The sequence below is a fragment of the Grammomys surdaster genome, unplaced genomic scaffold (assembly GCF_004785775.1).
Source record: "Grammomys surdaster isolate TR1022 unplaced genomic scaffold, NIH_TR_1.0 362, whole genome shotgun sequence".
NCBI classification, from domain to species: Eukaryota; Metazoa; Chordata; class Mammalia; order Rodentia; family Muridae; genus Grammomys; species Grammomys surdaster.
Genome location: NW_021604781.1, coordinates 623,003 through 643,271, shown reverse-complemented (window position 1 = coordinate 643,271; position 20,269 = coordinate 623,003). Strand labels below are relative to the sequence as shown.

The window sequence follows — 20,269 nt, the reverse complement described above, 5'->3', positions numbered from 1 at the left end:
GCAGGTCAAAACATGGTCATGATGTTTTCTATGTTATGAGCTACACCAAGTACAGGGCCCCAGTAATAGTGACACTATATTGGATCTGTGAGGCTACTTGCTTTGTTCCAGGCACTTTCCCTATGGATACTGACATAATACATACTATTCATGACGGGATACAAAATAATGACCACAGTTCCTATGCACCCACCATATACCTATGCCTAACCCTCACAGCTCCTCTGTGCCAACCCACAGAGAAGGAAGCAAAAAGAAACCCAGGAGGCTGCGAAATGCACCTACAGTCACAATACAACAAAGTAATGGTGCCTGTGATATAACCAGGCAGGCTGACTCTAGGACCCAGGATCTTGACCCTTTCATCACAGCTCTATTGCAAGGTAAGGAAAACCTCCGGAACTTAGTCTACAGAGGGAGCCACGTAAAGGGATGTGTGTGTGTGCGTGTGTGTGTGTGTGTGTATGTGTGTGTGTATTTATATGTGTGTGCATGTGTACAACTCAAACGCCTATAGCGAAACACTCATGGGACCTAGACTTCTGTATTGCCAGTCACTGCAGTTACTCATGCGTAGATGACTGCTGAGAAGGAGTTATTACCACAGAGGTGACTTCTTCAGTTAACAGTTTGTGTGGGCTGATTCTTACTACCTCAGCTCTTAAAAGGAAACACTGCTCAGTTTATAGGCCACCTGCTTGACCGTACGTACAATGACCTCATTTTCAAAGTAGAAGCATTCTTACAAATATTTACTCCTGAATTATGATACAGAAAATAGTCACTAATGTTTACTTCATATTATAATATCTGAATAAACATGTCATATATACGTGTATGTGCATATAAAGAAAATATCTCTTACTAAAAATAACTGTGAGGTGGTAGTCCATGGATTATATAACCCATCTGTCTGATAGGCCAACTGTTAAGTTGAAAAATATATGTATATGCCCTACTGAAATATTAGTTGGGCCGGGCAGTGGTGGTCACGCCTTTAATCCCAGCACTTGGGAGGCAGAGGCAGGCGGATTTCTGAGTTCAAGGCCAGCCTGGTCTACAGAGTGAGTTCCAGGACAGCCAGGACTACACAGAGAAACCCTGTCTTGAAAGAAACAAAAACAAACAAACAAAAAGAAATAATAGTTGGGAGAAATATATCCAAATAGAGAAATAAGGTCAAAATAATTATTGAGCCTTTTTATTCAATGAAAGTATTTGCTTTCTCTTCAAGAAGACAGACAAAACAAAATTGTACAGACAAAACAAAAAGTGTGTGTGTGGGGGGATTTATAGCCTAGAAAAACAAGTGTGGAACGGAGCCAATATCTAGCACTCCCCATCCTCAAGAGCTAATAGCCAATAAGGCAGCTGTCTGAACTGTACAGAGGATAGGAGATTCTACTAACGACTGAAAAGCAGAGACAAAGTAAAAGTCCGACTCTTATCGAGCAGCAGCTCAATTTGAACAGGAAAAAGGTACAGAAACTGCACCGAATAAAATACCACAATGAAAAGTCTTGCTGAGTTTGCTACCACGGTTCTCTTAAACTCTGGCAGAAGTTTGGCATATTCCTCTGCTAAACATAACAGACACAAGAAAAACCACCTCATGGAAAGCTGGGTCTGTAAATCACTCTCCTAATCCTTAAAGGGCTCTGTTCTCCACAGAGGCCTGCAGACTGTCCTAAACCTACTGAAAGCTCTTGGCTTTCGGCCTTGAGGATGACAGTCAGTGAAAGCTCTGGTTAGCTTGCTGGAACTGTTTTCCTCAGCGTGTCAAGGCTGTGGCATACACTGGAAAACAAGCTGTCCACCCCACAGATCTCAGCCACTGATTCATCAGGTGATTATAAATTATATCCAGAGCTGAAAGCTCAGGAATGGAAAACAAGATAAGAGAAAGATCCAGAACCACAAGCTCCTTAAAAAGTGTTTTCATGTTTTAATACATGTAGAAACTAGTCCCTTGAGTCTGCTATTTTTAAGGTAAATAGTATACCTATTAACTGAACTGAATGGTTTTTAACTCAGATATAAAACATCTGTACATCTAACATTAAAAGTCTGGGTTGGAAAAATGGTTCATTGGTTAAGAGCACTGGCTACTCTTGCAGAGGACCTGGTTCCCTGCACCCAAAATGGGCAGCTCACACCTAACCTGTGACTACAGTTACCGGGGATCTAACACCATTTTATGGGCTCCACAGGCACCAGGCACACATCTGACACACTCACACATCTGCTGGCAAACAACTCATAACACAATAAAGAACAAACAAGTCTAGCAATACACCATGAGGAGAGGAGAAAAAGCTGGTACGCTATAGAAATCTAAAGCGATCTAAAGAGATGAAGAGCCTCAGGAACTGAGCACGTAGGCCACACCAGAGCCGGGGTGCTCTGATCTGCTGCAAGGATTGCAAAGACTATCGGATACTTCTATCTTCCAAACATTATGTGTCAAACACTGCTTTGAGGGCTATGTTAATCTCCTCTACAAAAGCAGCAGAGAGTAACGAAGCAGAAAACATATACAAATGGTTTTCACACCAAGAATTAAGGCCAAACATCTGCTCTGCAAATAACTTACTAAAACAAGTCAGCAAATTCTTGACTCCTTAAGCTCTGCTGTGTCAAGTTTCAAGTTGCTGTTCAGGTATTAACTCATATAGAATGAACTTAAGTAGGGCAATTCCAAATCCCATTTCACAACTAAGGAAACATCCTACTTAACACACATTGCAGGGCTTGGAGAGAAGAACTCCATTTCTGTAATATAGGCTAATAGAATCCAAAAGCTGAAAACACACACACACACACACACACACACACACACACACACACACACGGCCTAACTTGGAGCACAGTTGCCCTGTAAAGACGGCCCACTGCACAAGTGGCCAGGACTATATGACTAGAAAGTAAAGGGATATAAACTTTTACCTTCAAAGCCGAGGGCTGCTTCGGGGCTCTGATGCAATGCAAACATGTCCTTCTGCATGCTTAGTTCAATGGCAGGGTTAGTATGGTGGTTCATGCCTACAATCCCAAGGCTGAGGCTGAAGGAGAGCTGCAAATCTGAGGGCAGCCTGGATGACACAGTGAGTTTTAGCCCTGTCAGGGCTACATGGTGAGACCCTTTCTTTAAATAAAAACATAAACAATAAACAGGGTTCAGGGATAAATAAAAGGAAGGAACCAGCTCAAGTGGAGAAGTCCAAGGCAGAAGAGTCCACTAGAGATTACACTAGCCCTCATGGTCCTATCCCATCACACACCCACTGCTAACCAGAAGAAACCATCAGGGCAAGGCACTCAGTGTTTGGGGCATCAGAGGCCAACAATATGACAACCAAGACCCAACACACACTAAGGTGGAGCTCTATTATACAGAGATGCTGTTTTAAAAGGTTTAAAATGCTTCAACACAATCTTCTAGGCCTTCATTAATGCCATGCTTTAAATAGCTGTGCATCCTAGAACCATCTCCTCTCCTACTGAAACACAAACCAGCCTTAAGACAGAGCAGCAGCTGCAGCTGAACTGAATGGAGCCATGCTAGCAGAGTCTGGAATGGAATTAAAAACAAAACAGGTGCACAACAGAGACCACAGGGGTACTTCTCAGTGAAAGACCAACTGGCTGTCCAACAGTGTCATGTGGCTCTCCCAAATCACACACTTTTGTACACACTGACCAGGGAACCACCTTTTTGCTGCAGGTGCTGGGAACCGTTCATCCTGTTACACTTCGCCTGGAATACAACTCACAGAAACAAGGCCATGTATCAACTGTCTGTGTTTGTCCCTACATACACTGTGTTTGAAGAAGGCCCCAAATCTAAGTATTTACAGCTTTCTGTTTAATATAGTCTATAATGAGAAAGCCCCAAATGAATTAAACTGCTCTGGTAAAGACTCATTAAATACACTATTACGCATTTTTATAACTGCAAGATGAAAGTTACTCTCATGTCACCATGAGAAGTCAGTTAGCTTAACTGTCATACAAGACCAAGGAGATTATGGTTCAGAGAGGTTAACTTGTCCAAGAGTAAATAATTGATTGGGGGGAATATTTAATACCAAATTATCAACAGAATCCCTCACCCCACCAAGTAAGAATGGGCTGCCAGGCACTCTAGGGAGAAAACTCAAAAGGCTAATCTAACAGATCAGCACATTGTCATAACCCCTGAGGACAGCACAAGGACACACACTAACACTGTCTCAGTGTTACTTCATGCCCACTATGGGGCACTCTGAAACACACAAGCTGCACAGCAAACTTTCTTATCTGAAAAATCTATACTGAGTATAACTAACCAATAACTGGCCTTAACAGGCTTCTCGGTGCTCTGAGACAAGGGATCACACAGTCTCTATTAGTTTTGAACTGAGAATATACTGAAATTACGTAAGAAGAGGAGACAGAATCTATACTAATTAAACAATGAGTCCCAGTTGGGCCACTTGGTAGCTTCTGTGGCACTGAAGATAACAAAGCTATGGGGTCTTAAATGGAGACATTCCTATCAGCCTTTTAGAGCTTCTATGGGGATTAAATATAATTATACACATAGTAATACAATAATAAGGCCCTGAATATACAAAAGATGCTATTTTAAGATTTTAAAAGTAACCATTTTGTAGGTATAATTTCAATAGAGTATTGACAGATGTACATTTGTTAAGAAAAGTACACATTTATTTTCTAATACCCATTACACACACAGTGATTACAGCATATCACTTCACAGACTCCCAGAAGAACCCTTGACCTGACGGTTCCTTAATGATGAATAACTAAGGCTTTGGGGCATGCTGACATGCCCTAGGTTAACAGTAAGGGTCAAAGCTCTGACCTTGTATCGCACAACTTTCTTATTTTTACTCATTCATGAAGAGAATTCCCATATCTTTGAGGCTGTTCAAGAGGTGTTTTGGAAAAATGTAAGTGAAAAAGTTAAAATGAATTCATTTAAAGATGATACCCATAAAGCTTAATAAAATTGAACAATTGTATTTTCACAAATCAAGTCTTACTACTAAAGCCGTCCATGGGTTCTGAAGCAGACTCTAAGCCACTGACCTCTGCATGATTAAGACTTGCTAGCTGTATGACTTATGTCAGCAACCTTAACTTGTATAGGCCTCAGTGTCCTTTCCTTTAGGTGGGAAGCCATCAACTCTGAAAAGAGGGTTAAACTGGTTTCTCCACTTGAGTCAGACTCACTTTGCAGTCAGAGCTATATGGTGCTGGCCACCTGCTTTTCTCTAGAAATAAGCCAAGTTGGCTTTCTCAAGTCTTGGCTTGCTGGGAAGCACACAGCTCAGATAAGGCCAACCCACTGGAACAAGCCAACAGGAAGGGAACCTTCTGCTTTGCTTGCCTCAAGTCTGGGCAGCAGACAGGGACACACCCTTAGGCTGACAGTTCTAAAGACAAGACATTTTCAATGAGGGTTCCTAATCATAAGCCTCTAAAGCCCCCATTTTCACTATCCATTTACAGACAAAGTATAATCTTCACATGAAAACAGGAATAAAATTGTAGCATCAAGCCTGAAAGCTTAGATCACAGAATCTGATACAGAACATAAATCCAACTCATTTACTCTGACAAAGAAAATGATGGCCGCACTCCATGCCTCATCTTTGGAATGTAGTGCTAATTGAAACTTTTGTCTCCAATTTCATAGATTAATCACTTTTGAAGAAAAATCCTACTAAGTATTCTTAGCACCAAGATTTATGCTTAAGTATGAAGAACAGAGTAAGCAAGCAAACCAGTATCTGAAACCACTTCAAATGAGGAATCTCAAAGATGCGTGATCCTTGAACTCTGAGTTCCAATTACAACTTATTTTGGGATCTCAGTTTGGAAACTAACACTTATGCAATGCTGTTCCCAGAAGACAGATTATCAGATGAAAATTGCAGTGCAAGGCATGGGATACCTCCCTATGAGTAGTTATTGGTGAGGCAGGCCCCAGAGGTCTCTAAAACAACACAGGCTACTACCATGGCCCTTGGCTACCCTACAGAATAACTACATGCTAAGACCCTATTTGGCTACAGGGCTAGGAAAACCAATCTCAAACCAAGCAAGACATTTCCTTCCTGCTGGCTAGCTTTCAGTGTCAGAAGGTGCTATCTATGCAGGCTGTTGGGGTAGAAAAGGCATCAGTAACTTTACCCAGCACTAGACACTGCATGCCACAATACCAATCTGCCTAGGCAGGTTGTACCCATTGGTGCAATTGTGGTCGTGCTGTTAGAGGGTCACCATCATTTTCTGATTGGACTTGAGGCCATTCCACAGCAGGAATTTCATGTCTGGTACTATAATCTTGGTCAAAAGCCCATAACTGGGAGATCATAGGCCCAAGGGTAGAACCTGCTATTTTTAGTGCACCAAATTGTAATTGTCAAATTGCTTTCTAGATATTTATGTTCATAGCAATATCTGGGATGCTCTCAACTTTATCAGAAAAGCTTCTTTTTTGCAATGGGCAGCAGTCAATGCACAGACACATTAATTGATCAAAACCCCGAGACTGAGTGCTCAGCCCTAAGTGGGATATCTTTTTCATCACCACCTCGGCTCCCTGCCAGAGCTCAGGGAGTATCTTGAGAAAGGAAGCAGAGAGACTGTAAGAACCGGAGGACAGGGAGGCGTACAGCGAAATGCTGCTTCTGGACATGACGAGGCTATTCCATTCATGAACTCATAGCAGTTGTGGTTATGCACGCATAATCAAGCCCGTCAAGATTTCAGAATAGTTGAGAGCAGGGGCTCTCCAGTCCTCCTCTTTGATGTGGAGCCACTGGCACTTGATAGCTACCAGGGAAGGGAGGATTCTTCTTCTCTGAGGGTGTTGCAATTGGTAGGTCGCTCATGCTACAATGGATGGCCCTATAACCATGTATTGGCAGCACAGATTGGATGGACTTAGTGGGTTATCAATAAATAAATAAATAAATAAATAAGCACATGAAGTTGGGAGGAGAACATGTTAGGGGTAATATGGGGGGATGGAGGGCATATATTTCATTATATTCATGAATGACATTCTCAGGAATACAGAAAATTTATAATTAAGAAGGAAACAAACATCTATTGCCTAAATGTCCATGAGGATGCAAGAGAGGGATGCAAGAGTCTGTTCATCCTATTGTAAAGCAAATGTGTCCAGATGTCCATCACAAATACCCCAGTGGATTCTTGGTTTTGTCTTTCTAAGGTTCAAGACTGTATCTAATGGATGGAGTTTCTGAAATTCTATATTACAATGCAAGGACAAACTAACATTTGAGTAATCTACATAGTTTGCCATCTTGTTGTATTTTATTATAATATTACTATCTGTGAGCCTCCAACTCTGAGACCAGATTGTGTGTGTACAAAGCAGAAAACGCAACTCACAAAACCAAGTGTGCCTTCGTATCAGCTCTCATTAATGTGAGGGTACTCATTTGGATTGACTTTCCAAATCTAGAGACGATGACCAATTTTCTGCTCAGGCTGGACTCACCTACCTGGCCATGCCCATCAGATCTGCATGAATCCTATTACACAGTTACTTCCCTGACATTCTTTGTCTAACTACGGCCACTCAGTGAACTCCTGGACAGGCCAGTCTCTAATTGTCCATGTGACAGACTATGGTGCTATAGACATGTGACCACAGACTGATCCAATAGTTATTCCAACCTTTGAAATTCAAGTTCAGCTTTTTAGATAGTTAATAAGGAAAAAAAAAAAAAGAGTTCATCTTACCAAGCACTCACTATGGGCCAGGCATTGTTCTAAGGCACTAATGGATACATCAGTGAACATTCAGACAAAAATCTCTACACTGAATGCTACAGTATGTGCTGGATTGTGTGTGAGTTGGGGAGTTGGATGAGAGAAAGCAGCCAATAAAATATGTAAATGATGTATATATAGTTATATATATATGTATATATTTATACACACACACATGTATTGAAGTTTGAAGGCAGGAAGTACTATAGAAGCGGGGTGACCTGCAGGGTAGGGTTTGGGGAAAGAGCATGCAATCAAGAGTTAGAAGAAATGATACCTAGTGTTCTGAGTGCCTCCTGCACACAGCGGTGACTCATCAACAAACGTATGCTTTTGTTTTCCTGAGTTCACAAGTGTTGGCTGATGAGTATGCGAAATCATGTTAGGAACTATCAGTCTTAGGTTTTCTTCCTCCCTGTGTAGAGCTGACAATCATCACACACACTTTTATTCATTCACTGCAAACCAGGAACTCTTTGCCTCCACAGTTTATAGTTAATAAACAAGTCCATCCCAACTCACTGAATGACAAGAGCTGCGAAGGAACTGACTAAGGAAAGGCCATCAAAGTGAGGGAGGGTTTTTTGAGGATGAAAGATGCTGTTTTAGAGGTGACTGCAGTAGGCAGCCTCCAAAGTGGTCCTGTGGTTTCCACTTTCCAATGTCTCGAGTAATCCTGGGAATAACCACTTCTGCAGTGCAGCCTGGACATACTGATTCATGTTTACCAGCAGGATTGGTGAGGTGTCACTTTTGAGATTAGGGAATACAGAGGACAGCTTTAGTGTAGTAGTGTCCCCTTTCATCTGTAGTTGCTACCAGGCAGCCCCTGATGTCAGCCTGGGAACAAGTTCCGCTCCATGCAAGCCCCAAAACTGCATGCTGCAGTCTTCTGGGAGACCTTGGCTCTGACGCACTTGGCTAAGCCCCACCAGCATTCTTGGTCCACAGAAATGGAGAAGTGTTTGTTCAGTCCCTAGGTTTTGGGATTACTAGCTACATGAAAATGAGCAATCAACACCACAGTCAAGGGTGGTGTTCCTGGGTAAACTGCCTTGCAGTGGGCAGTGTAAGGGAAGAGAACCTTAGGCAAGAACAGGACAAGGGACAAAGCCCTGAGACAGGAAACAAGTCAGGCGTCTATGAAAGGCGATTGTCTTACTTAAGGTTTCTGTTTCTGTGATGAAACGCCACGACCAAAAGCAACTTGGGGAGAAAAGGGTTATTTCAGTCACACTTTCATAGAACAGCGGATCATAGAAGACAGCAGGAACCTGGAGGCAGGAGCTGATACAGAAATCATGGAGGAGTGCTGCTTATTGGATTGGCTTGCTCCTTGGAACTTGCTCAGTCTGCTTTCTTTTTTTTTTTTTTTGTCTTTTTTTTTTCTTTTGTTCTTATTGTTTTGTTTTTTGAGACAGTCTCACTGTGTAGCTCTGGCTGTCTTGAAACTATGTAGACCAGGCTGGCCTTCAAGTCAGAGATGAATTTGCTTGCTTCTGCCTCCTTAGAGCTAGGATTAAAGGTGTGTGCCACCATCGTCAAGCTAGCCAGCTTTCTTATAGCACCTAGAACCACTAGGCCAGGAGTCACACTACCTACAAACAGATGGCCCCTCCCACAGCACGAATTAAGAAAATGCCCTACAGCCTGATCTTATAGAGGCATTTTCTCAACTGTGGGTCTCTCCTGCAAGATGACATAAAACTAGCCAGGCCAGTGACTGATGGTAGACAGTTACAGTGACAGTATGTTAAGACGGGACGTTAGCCAGCCCTGATATGCCCATAGATAACAAGACACAGCCTGTGGACGACATTAGTGTAACCACCATTACCTGGCTTGACTACTAACACAATAGATGACATCTGTGTATCTTCTAAGAACTGTGCTGTTTTAAATCATTTATTCGTTAAAATAATTCTACCAAGTGAGTGTTATTATTCACCCAGTTTATAGATAAGAAAACCAGAGGTTCAGAAAAGCCAAATTCACAAGCTGGGAAGTGGTAGGGTCACAAGGCCTTCACCTCAGTCCACACTCTTGGCCCTCATAGAATACTGAAAAAGGACTCACAGAGAAGACTCTTTGCCCTTGAAATGGAAAAGAAAACCAAGCTCACATAGTTAAGCAACCTGGTTGTCTTTTCCTTAGACGTTCTAAGCAGATTGATTTTTCTCATGAGCTCTTTATATTCTCTCCTCTCTGTCTCTGTCAGAGTCTTTCTATATAGCACAGACTAGACTTGAACACAGAGATTCCTGCTTCCCGAGAGAGCTGGGGTTAAAGGTGTGTGCCACCATGCCCAGTTGGAATTAATTTCTCTTTCTTCCTTCCTTCCTTCCTTCCTTCCTTCCTTCCTTCCTTCCTTCCTTCCTGTCTGTCTGTCTGTCTTTCTTTCTTTTCTTTCTTTCTTTCTTTCTTTCTTTCTTTCTTTCTTTCTTTCTTTTCTTTGAGGCAGGCAGAAAAGATTACTTACAAGAAACAGGAATTACTGACTAAGGCCTACACATGGTCTATTTTATGCTGTTTTATGCTCACTGGCCTAGGTTCAACCCTGGCTTCCAACCAATATTCCAGACACCTGGCACTGCACCAGGTACCCATCTGCTACAGACCTTGTCATTCCCTTCTCATTTCCAAGTGTGGGGAAGACTGTGAATGTTTCAGCAGTCTTAATTTCTTGAAGAAAGAAGAAATCCAATCCATTTATTTTTAATTGTTATGCATATTCTATTAATAGGGATGCTATTTCAGAATGGCCTTTCTTAAAAGCTTGAATAGACTGGAGCCCACCAGACCTCTTTACCATGCTCCCTGGGACTAAAGGACTCACAGAGCTACTGAGCTCCACGATTTTCCATGATTTTCACTCCAGAAGATATACAAACCAACCAGTGTGTTAGACATATCTAATGATATTATAATAATCACATTAGTCGCTAATGTTGATTGATAATATCAACATTATTGCCTGTCTGTGCCATTAGAACTAAGCTGCATGCAGGCCAACTTGTTTCCTGCTATATCCCTGTGCTCAATAGTTATTTAACAAATGAGTAAAATATTCTTTTCTATTTTGAAGGAAAGGTCTTGTTTTGTGACCCAGGCAGGCTTCAAATTCTCCATCTTCCTGCCTCAGCTTCTCAAGGACTGGGAGAGCTTTGGATACTACCATGCCTGGCTGAACTGTTTCCATTGAAGAGACCAACCTAGTGTCAACAGCTAGCAGCAGCCAGCTCACTTTCCTGACCCTCTCTCTTTCTATCCCTAGTTTTTACACCTGGAAGCCCTGGATTTGCACCCTCTTTAAAAGATGTCAATTATTCTGACATGTTTGGCAGGGAGATGGATTTAGAGCAGTTGAATCATTTAACTCTTATTAGTAGGACAGGCCCTGGGAGAGGTAAATCTTGCCTTACTGGTTTTGGTTGTGAGGGAGTGGCTGAAAAAGCCTCAGAGTAAGTGAACATGGATATAAGCCCCAGAGAAGTTTGTGTTCCCTCTGTATCTTTACCATGATACAGAATCTAAGTTTCTTTTCTAGAAGTTTCTTGTATCTGATGCTCAAGTCTCCAGTCCTACATCTATGGTGCTATTCCACCACACCCACTGTATTAAATGGTCTAAACTCACTGCTGGCTCCACTGTTCTCTCCACACAGATACAGGATGAAAAACCAGTATATGGCATGTACTGACTCAAGACTCATTGTTGCTCTCCCTCCCCCATACCCCCTGGTGGCGATCAAGATCCAGACCTATACAAGCTAGGGCAAGGACTGTACCACAGAGCTACATGTGAAGCCATCCCCATGGTTTGAGCATGGTCTCTACTGAGGTATTTAGGTTGGGCTTTGATCTTTTGTTGTAGTCCTGGCTATCTATGAACTTGAGACCCTTCTACTGCAGTACTACTAGGCATGAGAGACCAGGTCCAGCTAATGGCTCCTTTATATTGGAAAAGAGGAAAGCCATACATCTCTGAACACTGGTATTTCTTTCACAATCTACTAACGAGTATTTCCCAAGATCCTGGAAAGCAGACTACACCTGCCTTGTTTCTGTCTTTAGTGTCTAGGTGGTCATTCCAAGAGTAGGTGGGCGTGCACAAAATAGCAACTGCCTCAATTCTGTCTTATCTGTTACATTTTTTTTTAAGATTTGTTTATGTACTTTTATGTATATGAGCGCTATATCTGCATGTACTATATACCCGGGTGCCAGAAGAGGGCATAAGATGCTATTATAGATGGTTGTGAACCACCATGTGGTTGCTGGGAATTGAACTCAGGTCTTCTGGAAGAGCAGTCAGTGCTCTTAATAGCTGAGCCACTTCTCCAGCCCTTATCTGTTACATTTTATGTTCTGCACTTACCTATGCACCACCACACATTAAAACAAAGTCTTCTTTTTCCTATGTACAATTCATTTGCCCCGCCCAAACCACAGAAGGTTTGTTAGAACAGACTCATTAGACTCTCCTTCTCACTGTTTCTCAGGATGGTGCTATCAGGCCTTACTTGCTAAGTAGACAGTGTGAGGTCCAGTGTAAGATAGGTGTGATAAGCACTCCATTCTTGAAATAAATGGATACAAACAGCAACTGTATCACAATGTCTTATATAATCTAAAGCAGCAAAAGAAAACACAGTATTAAGAATTTGATCAGAAAAGGCTAGATATGGAGTTACTATAGGTCTTTGAAAGTAAGCTGGTGGGTCTAGAAGCATCTCTTGGGGGCTCTATTTGAAGGATGTTCCAAAGATTATTGGAATCTATAAATGAAGTTAACCAAAAATTTGACCTTTGTCTAAAGACCTGGAAGACTATAATCTTTTGAAATATTTTATTAGCTGAATGTGGTGGCACACACCTTTAATCCCAGCACTCAGGAGGCAGAGATCTCTAAGTCTGAGGCCAGCCTAGTCTACAGAGTGAGTTCCAGAACAGCTAGGGCTATACAGAGACCCTGTCTCAAACCTCATCCTCAAAAAATTTCTTTTCAACTAAAATTTTTTTCAAATATATTTTGATTTTATTCTTTTCCTTCCCCCGGAGACTATGATCTTAATAAATGAACTGAAAAGAAGGGTAGTCAATCATGGGCCAAAGATTCCAATATGCTTTCCTATCTCTTGAGATGCAAGATGCTCTGGGTCACAACTAAACGGGTCACTTTTTATGTAGACACATTTTCTTCTCTATAGAGATACTCACAAAGCTGTATTATGCCAATTAATTAGGGCACTTAGATGTTACTGCTGTATGTAATTTAGAACTAGTTTGTAAAGTGCTTTGAAAATGGCAAGTGCTAAGCCAGATACTCAGAATTATTAGATATTAAAAGCCTTTGATATATAGGCACATTATTTAATGATTGGCTCTTTCGAGGGCACGGGGTTTTACAGCTAAACAGAACTTCTGATTTTTAATCATTCTGACTACAACGGTTCGAGTGCAATGTCATTAGAGAGCAAGTGCAGTAGTGACGATTTTTCAGTTTATATAAATAAATGATTCAAGTACAAATCTGTCTCCCCCATACTCCCTGTCCTTTCTTTCATGGCCTTGGCCCAGAACTCACTATATAGGATCAGGCTGTCCTCAACTTCAGAGTTCTACCTGCCTCTGCCTGCAGGTATTGAGGGTTCACCAACGCCTGGAGCTTTCTCAGCCCTCCTTTAGTTCCTACAGTCTGCACAGTTCTGTCCACACACGTGGCACTCTTGATTCTCCCTGAGCCCATCTGTCTTCTACAGGCATTTTTATGTGAGTCTGTTTATGGCCACCCTAAACAGATTTACACTGCACGCCACAGGATGAGTGACAACCCTTTACTGCACTGAAACTGTGAGATCCGGTGGTACTCACCAGTTGATAGACTGTCTTCTCTAACTGGACTTTCTTACACCTTCCAATCTTCCTACTTCAAGATTGGTTTTCTTGAATCTTCTCCACCCTATAGTATTCTTTATCTTGGCTGAGCTTTCATCACTCTGGCTGCCACCTGAACATACCGCTCTAATGGCCATGTATATTTTAGTTTTGGAAAACTCAAAACCAAGCCACTTCTCAGCAGAATCCTCTCCTTAGACCCCGATGAATTCGGCCCACAGCCTAGTGTCCTCCGTGCTAATTCACAAAGGACCATCTCTCCCCCAGTTGCAGGGCTGACTTACTCAGCATCACTTTCCCTGGCTTTCAGAGCTCTACTTCCAGCAGACTTTACTATCTTATCAGTTACTCTTTAGTCATACTTGAACACTGAGGTGGCCTGAGGCTTGGTTCCTGGCCCCTTCCTTTATCACTTTCCAGCCTCTGTTGACTTACATCTTTAGGATCAGGACTCAGTTTACTTTCAGCTTAGATCTCTCCCATGGCCTGCAATCTTCAAAACAGAGCAGTTGACTTTTAAGCTCCTTGTACTAGTAACTGGCCCCAATCCTAGGCTGGAGATGGAAACATCTGGTTCCGTATCATCCCGTTCCTAGGACTTCACCCTTCTCCCTATTGTCCGTGTATCAACATTCTGGGCTGCTTTGCTACATCTGCCCTGTCATCCCACACTGTAATTGAAATAACACAGCACCCCAGCTCTTTTCCTCAATGAGTCAGGAAAATGGGCCCTTCGCCTTATCTGCTATACTAAATCATTTGAATAGTTCAGTTCTCCGACCTTTAGCTTCTACTCAGGACCAGCTCCCGGTCCCCCCCCCCCTCCCCCAAGCATGCATTTCCTCTCTCTCTCTCTCTGCACAGTCACCACCTTCTTTTCCTATGACCTCTGGGAGACCTTCCCTGGTTTCTGTGCTCAAAGCAGATACTTCTCAAGTTCTCTATCTGGCCCCATATTTGTGTCTTCCACAAAACTATGACTTAAAAAATTCCTACTGCCAAGCCAGGCAATGGTAGTTCATAAACCCAGGCATGGGATTCCAGGACAGCCAGGGCTACAGAGAAACCCTTTTTCAAAAAACAAAAACAAGTAAGTTCCTACTGTTATCTATTTTCAAGGCCTAGTACAATCCAGGCACTCAATGAATATAAAAGTATCTTTTTATAAAGTGGGCCAAGTGTAGGAAATACAGGCTCTTGGCAGGGTAGAAGAGGCCAAATTTAACTTAAAGGTTTCTTTTTTGGCTTTTCAGAGTTTCTCTGAGTAACCTTGGCCTTCCTAACTCACTCTGAAAACCAGGCTGGCCTCAAACTTATATAGATCTGCCTGCCTGTCTCCATCGTGCTGGGATTAAAGGTGTGTGGCAAGGGTTTCGTGTCTTAAGTGTATTGGCGATGTGTTTCTGAGGCAATCTCTTGTTATACAGTCATTCCGACCTTCAATTTGTAATTCTGTTTGCATCTTTTGAATGCTGAGATTACAGGCATGCGTCACCATCCCTAGCAGACAATGAAGCTCTGACTGAAGACAAGCATCATCAAAGACCCCAAAGCAACAAAACTCTAGAGCAGAAGTGACTGACTCAAGGGCTGACAGACATGTAGGGTGAATGAAGTCACACCTGGGTAGGATACTTACAAGAAAGGATAGAAGAGATAAACCAGATGACTCTCGGATGCGATATGCTTTGTTAATATTTTAAGTTCCCCAAAATGTCACTTCTTCCATATACAATTCTCCTCCTCCAAATCCTGACTTTCTATCAAATATTATCTCTTCTATGTAACCCTGGGTTCTATTGGTACACCTACCTAAAGACTAAAAATGTTACCTGATAGTTCCAGTTTTCCCAATAATTAAAATTGGAGCTGGAGAGACAGCTCAGTTTCTGAATCACTTGCTACAAATTCTAAGGATCTGATTTCAATTTCCAGAATTTAAAGAAGTTGGGTAGGGTGGTTAAGCTTACAACCCCAGTGCTCAGGAGGCAAATACACATGGGTTCCTGGGGTAGCCTCGCCTAACTGACGAACGCCTTTAACCCCAGCATGTGAGAAACTAGGGCAGAGGCAAGCTTACCAAGTCTGTTCCAAGTCAGCCTGGGCTAGTTAGTGAAACTGCCTCAAAACCAACCAAACACAAGTTGACGGCTCCTGATGAACCACCCTCACAGTTAACTTCTCTATATGCATACGTACATATCCACACAAACATGCCTGCACAAAACCTAATAAAAACTGGTTTACTCATGTTGTGACTATATATTTCATTAGTGTTCTGGAATTCAAGCAGTATACTGATATCTACCCTACAAATGCTACAAAGATGGAGCTTGACACCAGTTCAAATTCTCTTGAAAAATAAAAATTTTGAAGAGTACTTCATATTATCTTCATCATTAAGGTAGTCTACTAACCATATCAAAAGATGCATTTACATTAATAAAAAAAACTGGTGAGATTAATAAAAAAAAAAAAACTTTAGTGGGAAAACGTGCTTGCTGCCAAGCCCAACAATCATCAAATGGCTCCAATATGGTGGGAGGAGAGAACAGACTCCCATGTGTGCATGGCATGTTTGTGTACACATAGAATAAGTTTAAAAAAAAAATCTTCAAGTCCCTCTGTCAATCTTCTTTCCAGTCCTTTTAATTCCAGTCTCATGGATCTCACTCTATTTTACCTCTCCTTTCCTCAGCACCTCAATCACACAGAGATAAACAGTCTTTTTAAGATCTTTGATCAAAACCCCCAACTTGGCCCACTTATCTGTTTGTTTGATTTTAGTGTTGGTTCAATTAAGGGGTAACACCATCCTTGGGGTTCATCTAGGTTCAAGGAAGAGAAACCACTCAAACTAGTTTAAGCAAAAGAGAGAATTTATTAGGCAAATATACTTGCAGAGATTCCAACAGCTGTAATGGGCCAACAGCTAGAGCCACATTTTCCTACAGGACAGAACATGCTGCAATCACAAATTTTGGGTTCTGCACCATCCTGAGGGTGGTCCTGCTTGTACCCTGCACGAGCGACTAGAATGTGGGTTCGTTTTTTCTTGTCTTTTTATCTTTATAGTCCTTTATGCTGGCCTCAAACTTGACAAGCACATGCTGGCAGACATTCAAGAGCTCATTCAGGCCTTTCTGAAACGGCTCAACAGCTGGAAGTGCACCCCGTGTCTGAATTCGCAAATTAATTTTGCTCTCTGAAGGATGGGTTGTAGTGTAACCACAAAATTCCACTTCCGGGTTCTTCATGATTATGTACCGCAGACAATTTCCTAGTGTATGGTCCTCCTCGTGCAGTACAAATGTCACACACTGTCTATCTGTTCCAGCTGCCTGGACCATTTCCAGGGCTGTCTTCCTCTCGCCTTCAGCCATTGAGGTCTTCAATCCTGATATTTTTCTACACACATATTTTTTTTGTAAGAATGAGATCATATGGAATACCGTTTCCTGATTAACTTTTTAAGATTCACTGCCTCATTTTCCTGCCTCCACACTTCGTCATAAATATTTAACTCTAGTTTCTCCCTACTTCATTTGACTTCAGCAAGGGGGCAGGGGGGTGGCTCATCTCAGAAAATTAAATGTTTACAAAATCTTCGGATAGAGCAAAAGAAAAGGGCAGAGTTACAATAGGGTAGGCCCTGCTGGAAGATGAAAAGGGAGTTGACAGGCATAAAAAACACGATTACTTTAGCATAAAAATGGCAACCACACGTTATCAGGGTGGCAGGCTCAGTTACAGCTTCCATTTGAAAGAGGTAAGGAAACTACTAAAGTGAAAGGAAGTGAAAAGTTTAATAGGAGGGAGAATTTGGTGGACAGAGAGAATTTACAAGCAGTCTGCACAGAGCGGAGTTGCAGTAACTTTAGCCAACTTAACACGCCAGGAGCGCCAATCGGGACGGCTGGCCCAGTGTGTGACCTTACACGAGGCAGTTCTAATGGGGATGGCAGTTTGGGACTTACAGCTGGATTCCCAACTTCTCTCCCCTCCCGGATGGCTAGCATACCTCTGGGCTTTTCTGTTATAAATAAACCCATGGCTCCTCCCACTCCCCAACCCAGCCAGGCTCTACTCGCTCTCCTCTCTTCCCCAGCGCCTGGGGTCAGGCCTAGCCGCCACGCCGGGCCGCAGTCGGCCGCGCGCCCCTTCGCTACCCGCTTGGCTGGCCCGACCCGCCGCTCCACCCCACTCTTCCCCCCCACCCAACCTTACCTCTCCAGCTCCTGGTCGTCTTCCATCGCGGGGGGCGGCTCCAGGAAAATCCTCAGGTGGCGCTGGCGAAAAGGAAGCTCTTCCCCATGTCACTAAAGGTGCGGGACAAGGCAGGAAGGAAGAAACTACCGACGGAAGGAGCGGATGACGGAAGGAGGGGGGCGGAGCCGCAGCGGCGCGGCAGGGCCCTCAGGCGGGCGGGGCTAAAGCAGAGCCCGCCCCCGACCACGCCCAGGCACCGGCTGGACCGCTCACCTGGAACTGAGGAAGCTAGGTGGCTGCGGTGCACATCCTGTCCCTCTCACCTGTCGCCCCTAGAGACCTGCTAGTTAGGGTCGGAGCCGGATCTCTGACCTCCTAGACTCTCCAGGAACGAGACTGCCCCAAGGCTGGCTATTCCCGGGCTGGAGTTCTCAGGGGCCTTTCATGGGGCACCGGGCACATTGCAACCTTGAAAAAGCAGAGAGACTATTGTGTGGAGATGACTTTCCTGACGATACTGTGGGGTTTTTTTTCTCCCTGGGGTGCAAATGTACATCTCCACTAGGTGCAAGGGCAGCATTTTGTCTTTCTTTTGGGAGAGAAGTGAGAGTTTGGAGCACCGCCCTTCTTCCTCCGGTGCTCGCGCTGTGGACTTGCAGCTCTTTTTCCCTTTGATCCCAAGGAACCGCCCTTCTCCTCCGGTGCATCCTCCCAGCTCCCACCTGACCCTGGCCAGGCTGGGTCCCCGCCCCACCCAGCTGTCCTCTCGCCCAACACACCTACACGTCAGCCGCCCCCCGCCACCTGTTCTCCCTCAGCCTGGTCCCGCAGCCTCCCCTTTCTTCAGCTGTCCCACGCCCGGCGCGGCGCTCCAGGGGTGCACGCAGACACTTCCCGAGCGTCTTCTCTGTGTCTGAAGGGGTAGAATCCCGCCGGGAGCGATGGCGGAGGGTGGAACGCGCTCACTCTAACTCGGGAGTGATGAGCAGGGCCGACCCGGCCCCTCGAACTCCTTGATTGGTCGAGTGGCTCCGAGCCCGCTCTTAGTCCCGCCTTCTTCCACCGTTGATTGGCTCAGGTGCGTGTCGGGTCGGGCCTCTGAGCTCGCCCCCGAGGGGAAAGGCAGCAGGGGCGGTTGAGAAGTAAAGTCTTGGCCGGACTTTGCTTCTCGCCAGGAAATCGGCGGCGACGAGTCCCGGCGGAGCGGAGCCCGGCGGCGTCCTCGTCAGCACGCCCACGGGGAGCCCGGCGCTTTCCTTCAGTGAGTTACTTCGCCTCAGGTGCGGGCGGTCACGGGGTGTGGCGTCTGGATAGAGGGGACCATCTGGGGGAACCGCTGGGGGCCGCGTGGGGTCTGCCCCGGCCCGGTGTGGGTGCGGGTTCCAGGAGCCCCAGTGCAGGTCTGCGCGCCTCTCGCTTTTCAAGACATGGAGGTTTGAGGACGAGTTCTTGCACTTCGCGTCTGCACGTTGTCGGAAGCTAGAGTGGCGCTAGCTAGCAGCCCTCTGGTTTTGTGTCCTGGAAGGGATGAGCAGAGAGACCCTCCTCCCCGTCCCAGCCTGTTGCGGGGGAATTCTCACCTTTCTCTTCAGATTTAACGTGTTTGGGAGCGTGGGGGTTATAATTTCCAAAATATGAATTCTGATTTGGAAGCATTTGCGCACAAAGCACCTCTTGGGAAAGACATCGCTGGCTTTTCAAAGCTTTCTGCCACGTTTCACACAAGGACTTTTCAATGGAGTGTTCTAGTATTTCTGTTTGCATTTAAGATTGTGTGTTTGCCAGGAGCCTAAGGGACGCTTCCGGCTGGCTTTATCGAATCAATTTTCTCTTCTCACTCTGTAGCCTTGGCTAGCCTGGAACTCAACAGATATCAGCCTCTCTCCTGAGTGCTGTGGGGTTAGAAAGGCGTGTGCCCCACACCCCGCTAATTTTTCTTAAAAAAAGAAAAAAATCACAGAAGCCAATGGCAAGGATAGTTGGAGGAATCTCCGTGAGCCCCAGTTTATCCAAACTGCCTTCACTTTAAGAATGTCACATTCTTTGTAGTCACAGTACTTAGAAATTGGCCTCCTTCCCAGGACACAATTTGCTTTTTCTCTAGCCTGCACAGTGACACAGCACAGACGAAGTTGGATCTCAGTAGGTCAGTCCTGTTTGCTTTGATAGGTTTGAACATCCTCCCCACACCTTTGGAAAAAAAGGACTTTGGCAGGTAAAGAAGGAAGTGGGGGAATCTAGTGTCCTATTTGGCCGGCTGATCATTGTTGAGCCAGAGCTAAGGAGGTTTTGCCGTTTTAGCCAAATTCCATGTGAGTTTTCCCAAAGGGGTCAAATGTAGGCCAAGT

At 44.1% G+C, this 20,269-nt stretch overlaps 3 protein-coding genes across 3 annotated transcripts in view; 1 reads left to right on the top strand and 2 right to left on the bottom strand.

Annotated features, from left to right (window-relative positions):
• Positions 1 to 18,232, bottom strand: part of LOC114631464 (protein POLR1D-like) — a 34,394-nt gene extending 16,162 nt beyond the window's left edge. The window contains exon 1 of the mRNA XM_028779821.1: positions 17,940 to 18,232. Coding sequence (XP_028635654.1) covers positions 17,940 to 17,965 — 26 coding nt within the window. The 5' untranslated portion in view covers positions 17,966 to 18,232. The remainder of the gene's footprint in view (positions 1 to 17,939) is intronic.
• Polr1d (RNA polymerase I and III subunit D) lies at positions 16,571 to 18,310 on the bottom strand. Its single transcript, XM_028779820.1, has 3 exons — positions 18,195 to 18,310; positions 17,940 to 18,031; positions 16,571 to 17,120 (listed from the first exon to the last, which is right to left on the bottom strand). The coding sequence occupies exons 2-3, from the start codon at positions 17,963 to 17,965 to the stop codon at positions 16,745 to 16,747; spliced, it is 402 nt and encodes a 133-aa protein (XP_028635653.1). The 5' UTR covers positions 17,966 to 18,031; positions 18,195 to 18,310; the 3' UTR covers positions 16,571 to 16,744.
• An 800-nt stretch (positions 18,311 to 19,110) lies between these two features.
• The window catches only part of Lnx2 (ligand of numb-protein X 2), a 60,803-nt gene continuing 59,644 nt past the window's right edge, over positions 19,111 to 20,269 (top strand). Inside the window, exon 1 of the mRNA XM_028779747.1 lies at positions 19,111 to 19,182. The gene's annotated coding sequence lies outside the window, so the exon portion shown is untranslated. The remainder of the gene's footprint in view (positions 19,183 to 20,269) is intronic.

What these genes read in the sequence shown, in the direction of transcription:
- Polr1d (XM_028779820.1), bottom strand. Translation starts at nt 17,965, where the DNA reads ATGGAAGACGACCAGGAGCTGGAGAG. An exon ending in GACGACCAGGAGCTGGAGAG is followed by an intron (nt 17,121 to 17,939) that starts GTAAGGTTGGGT and finishes ATATGTGTGTAG; the next exon opens with AAAAATATCAGGATTGAAGA.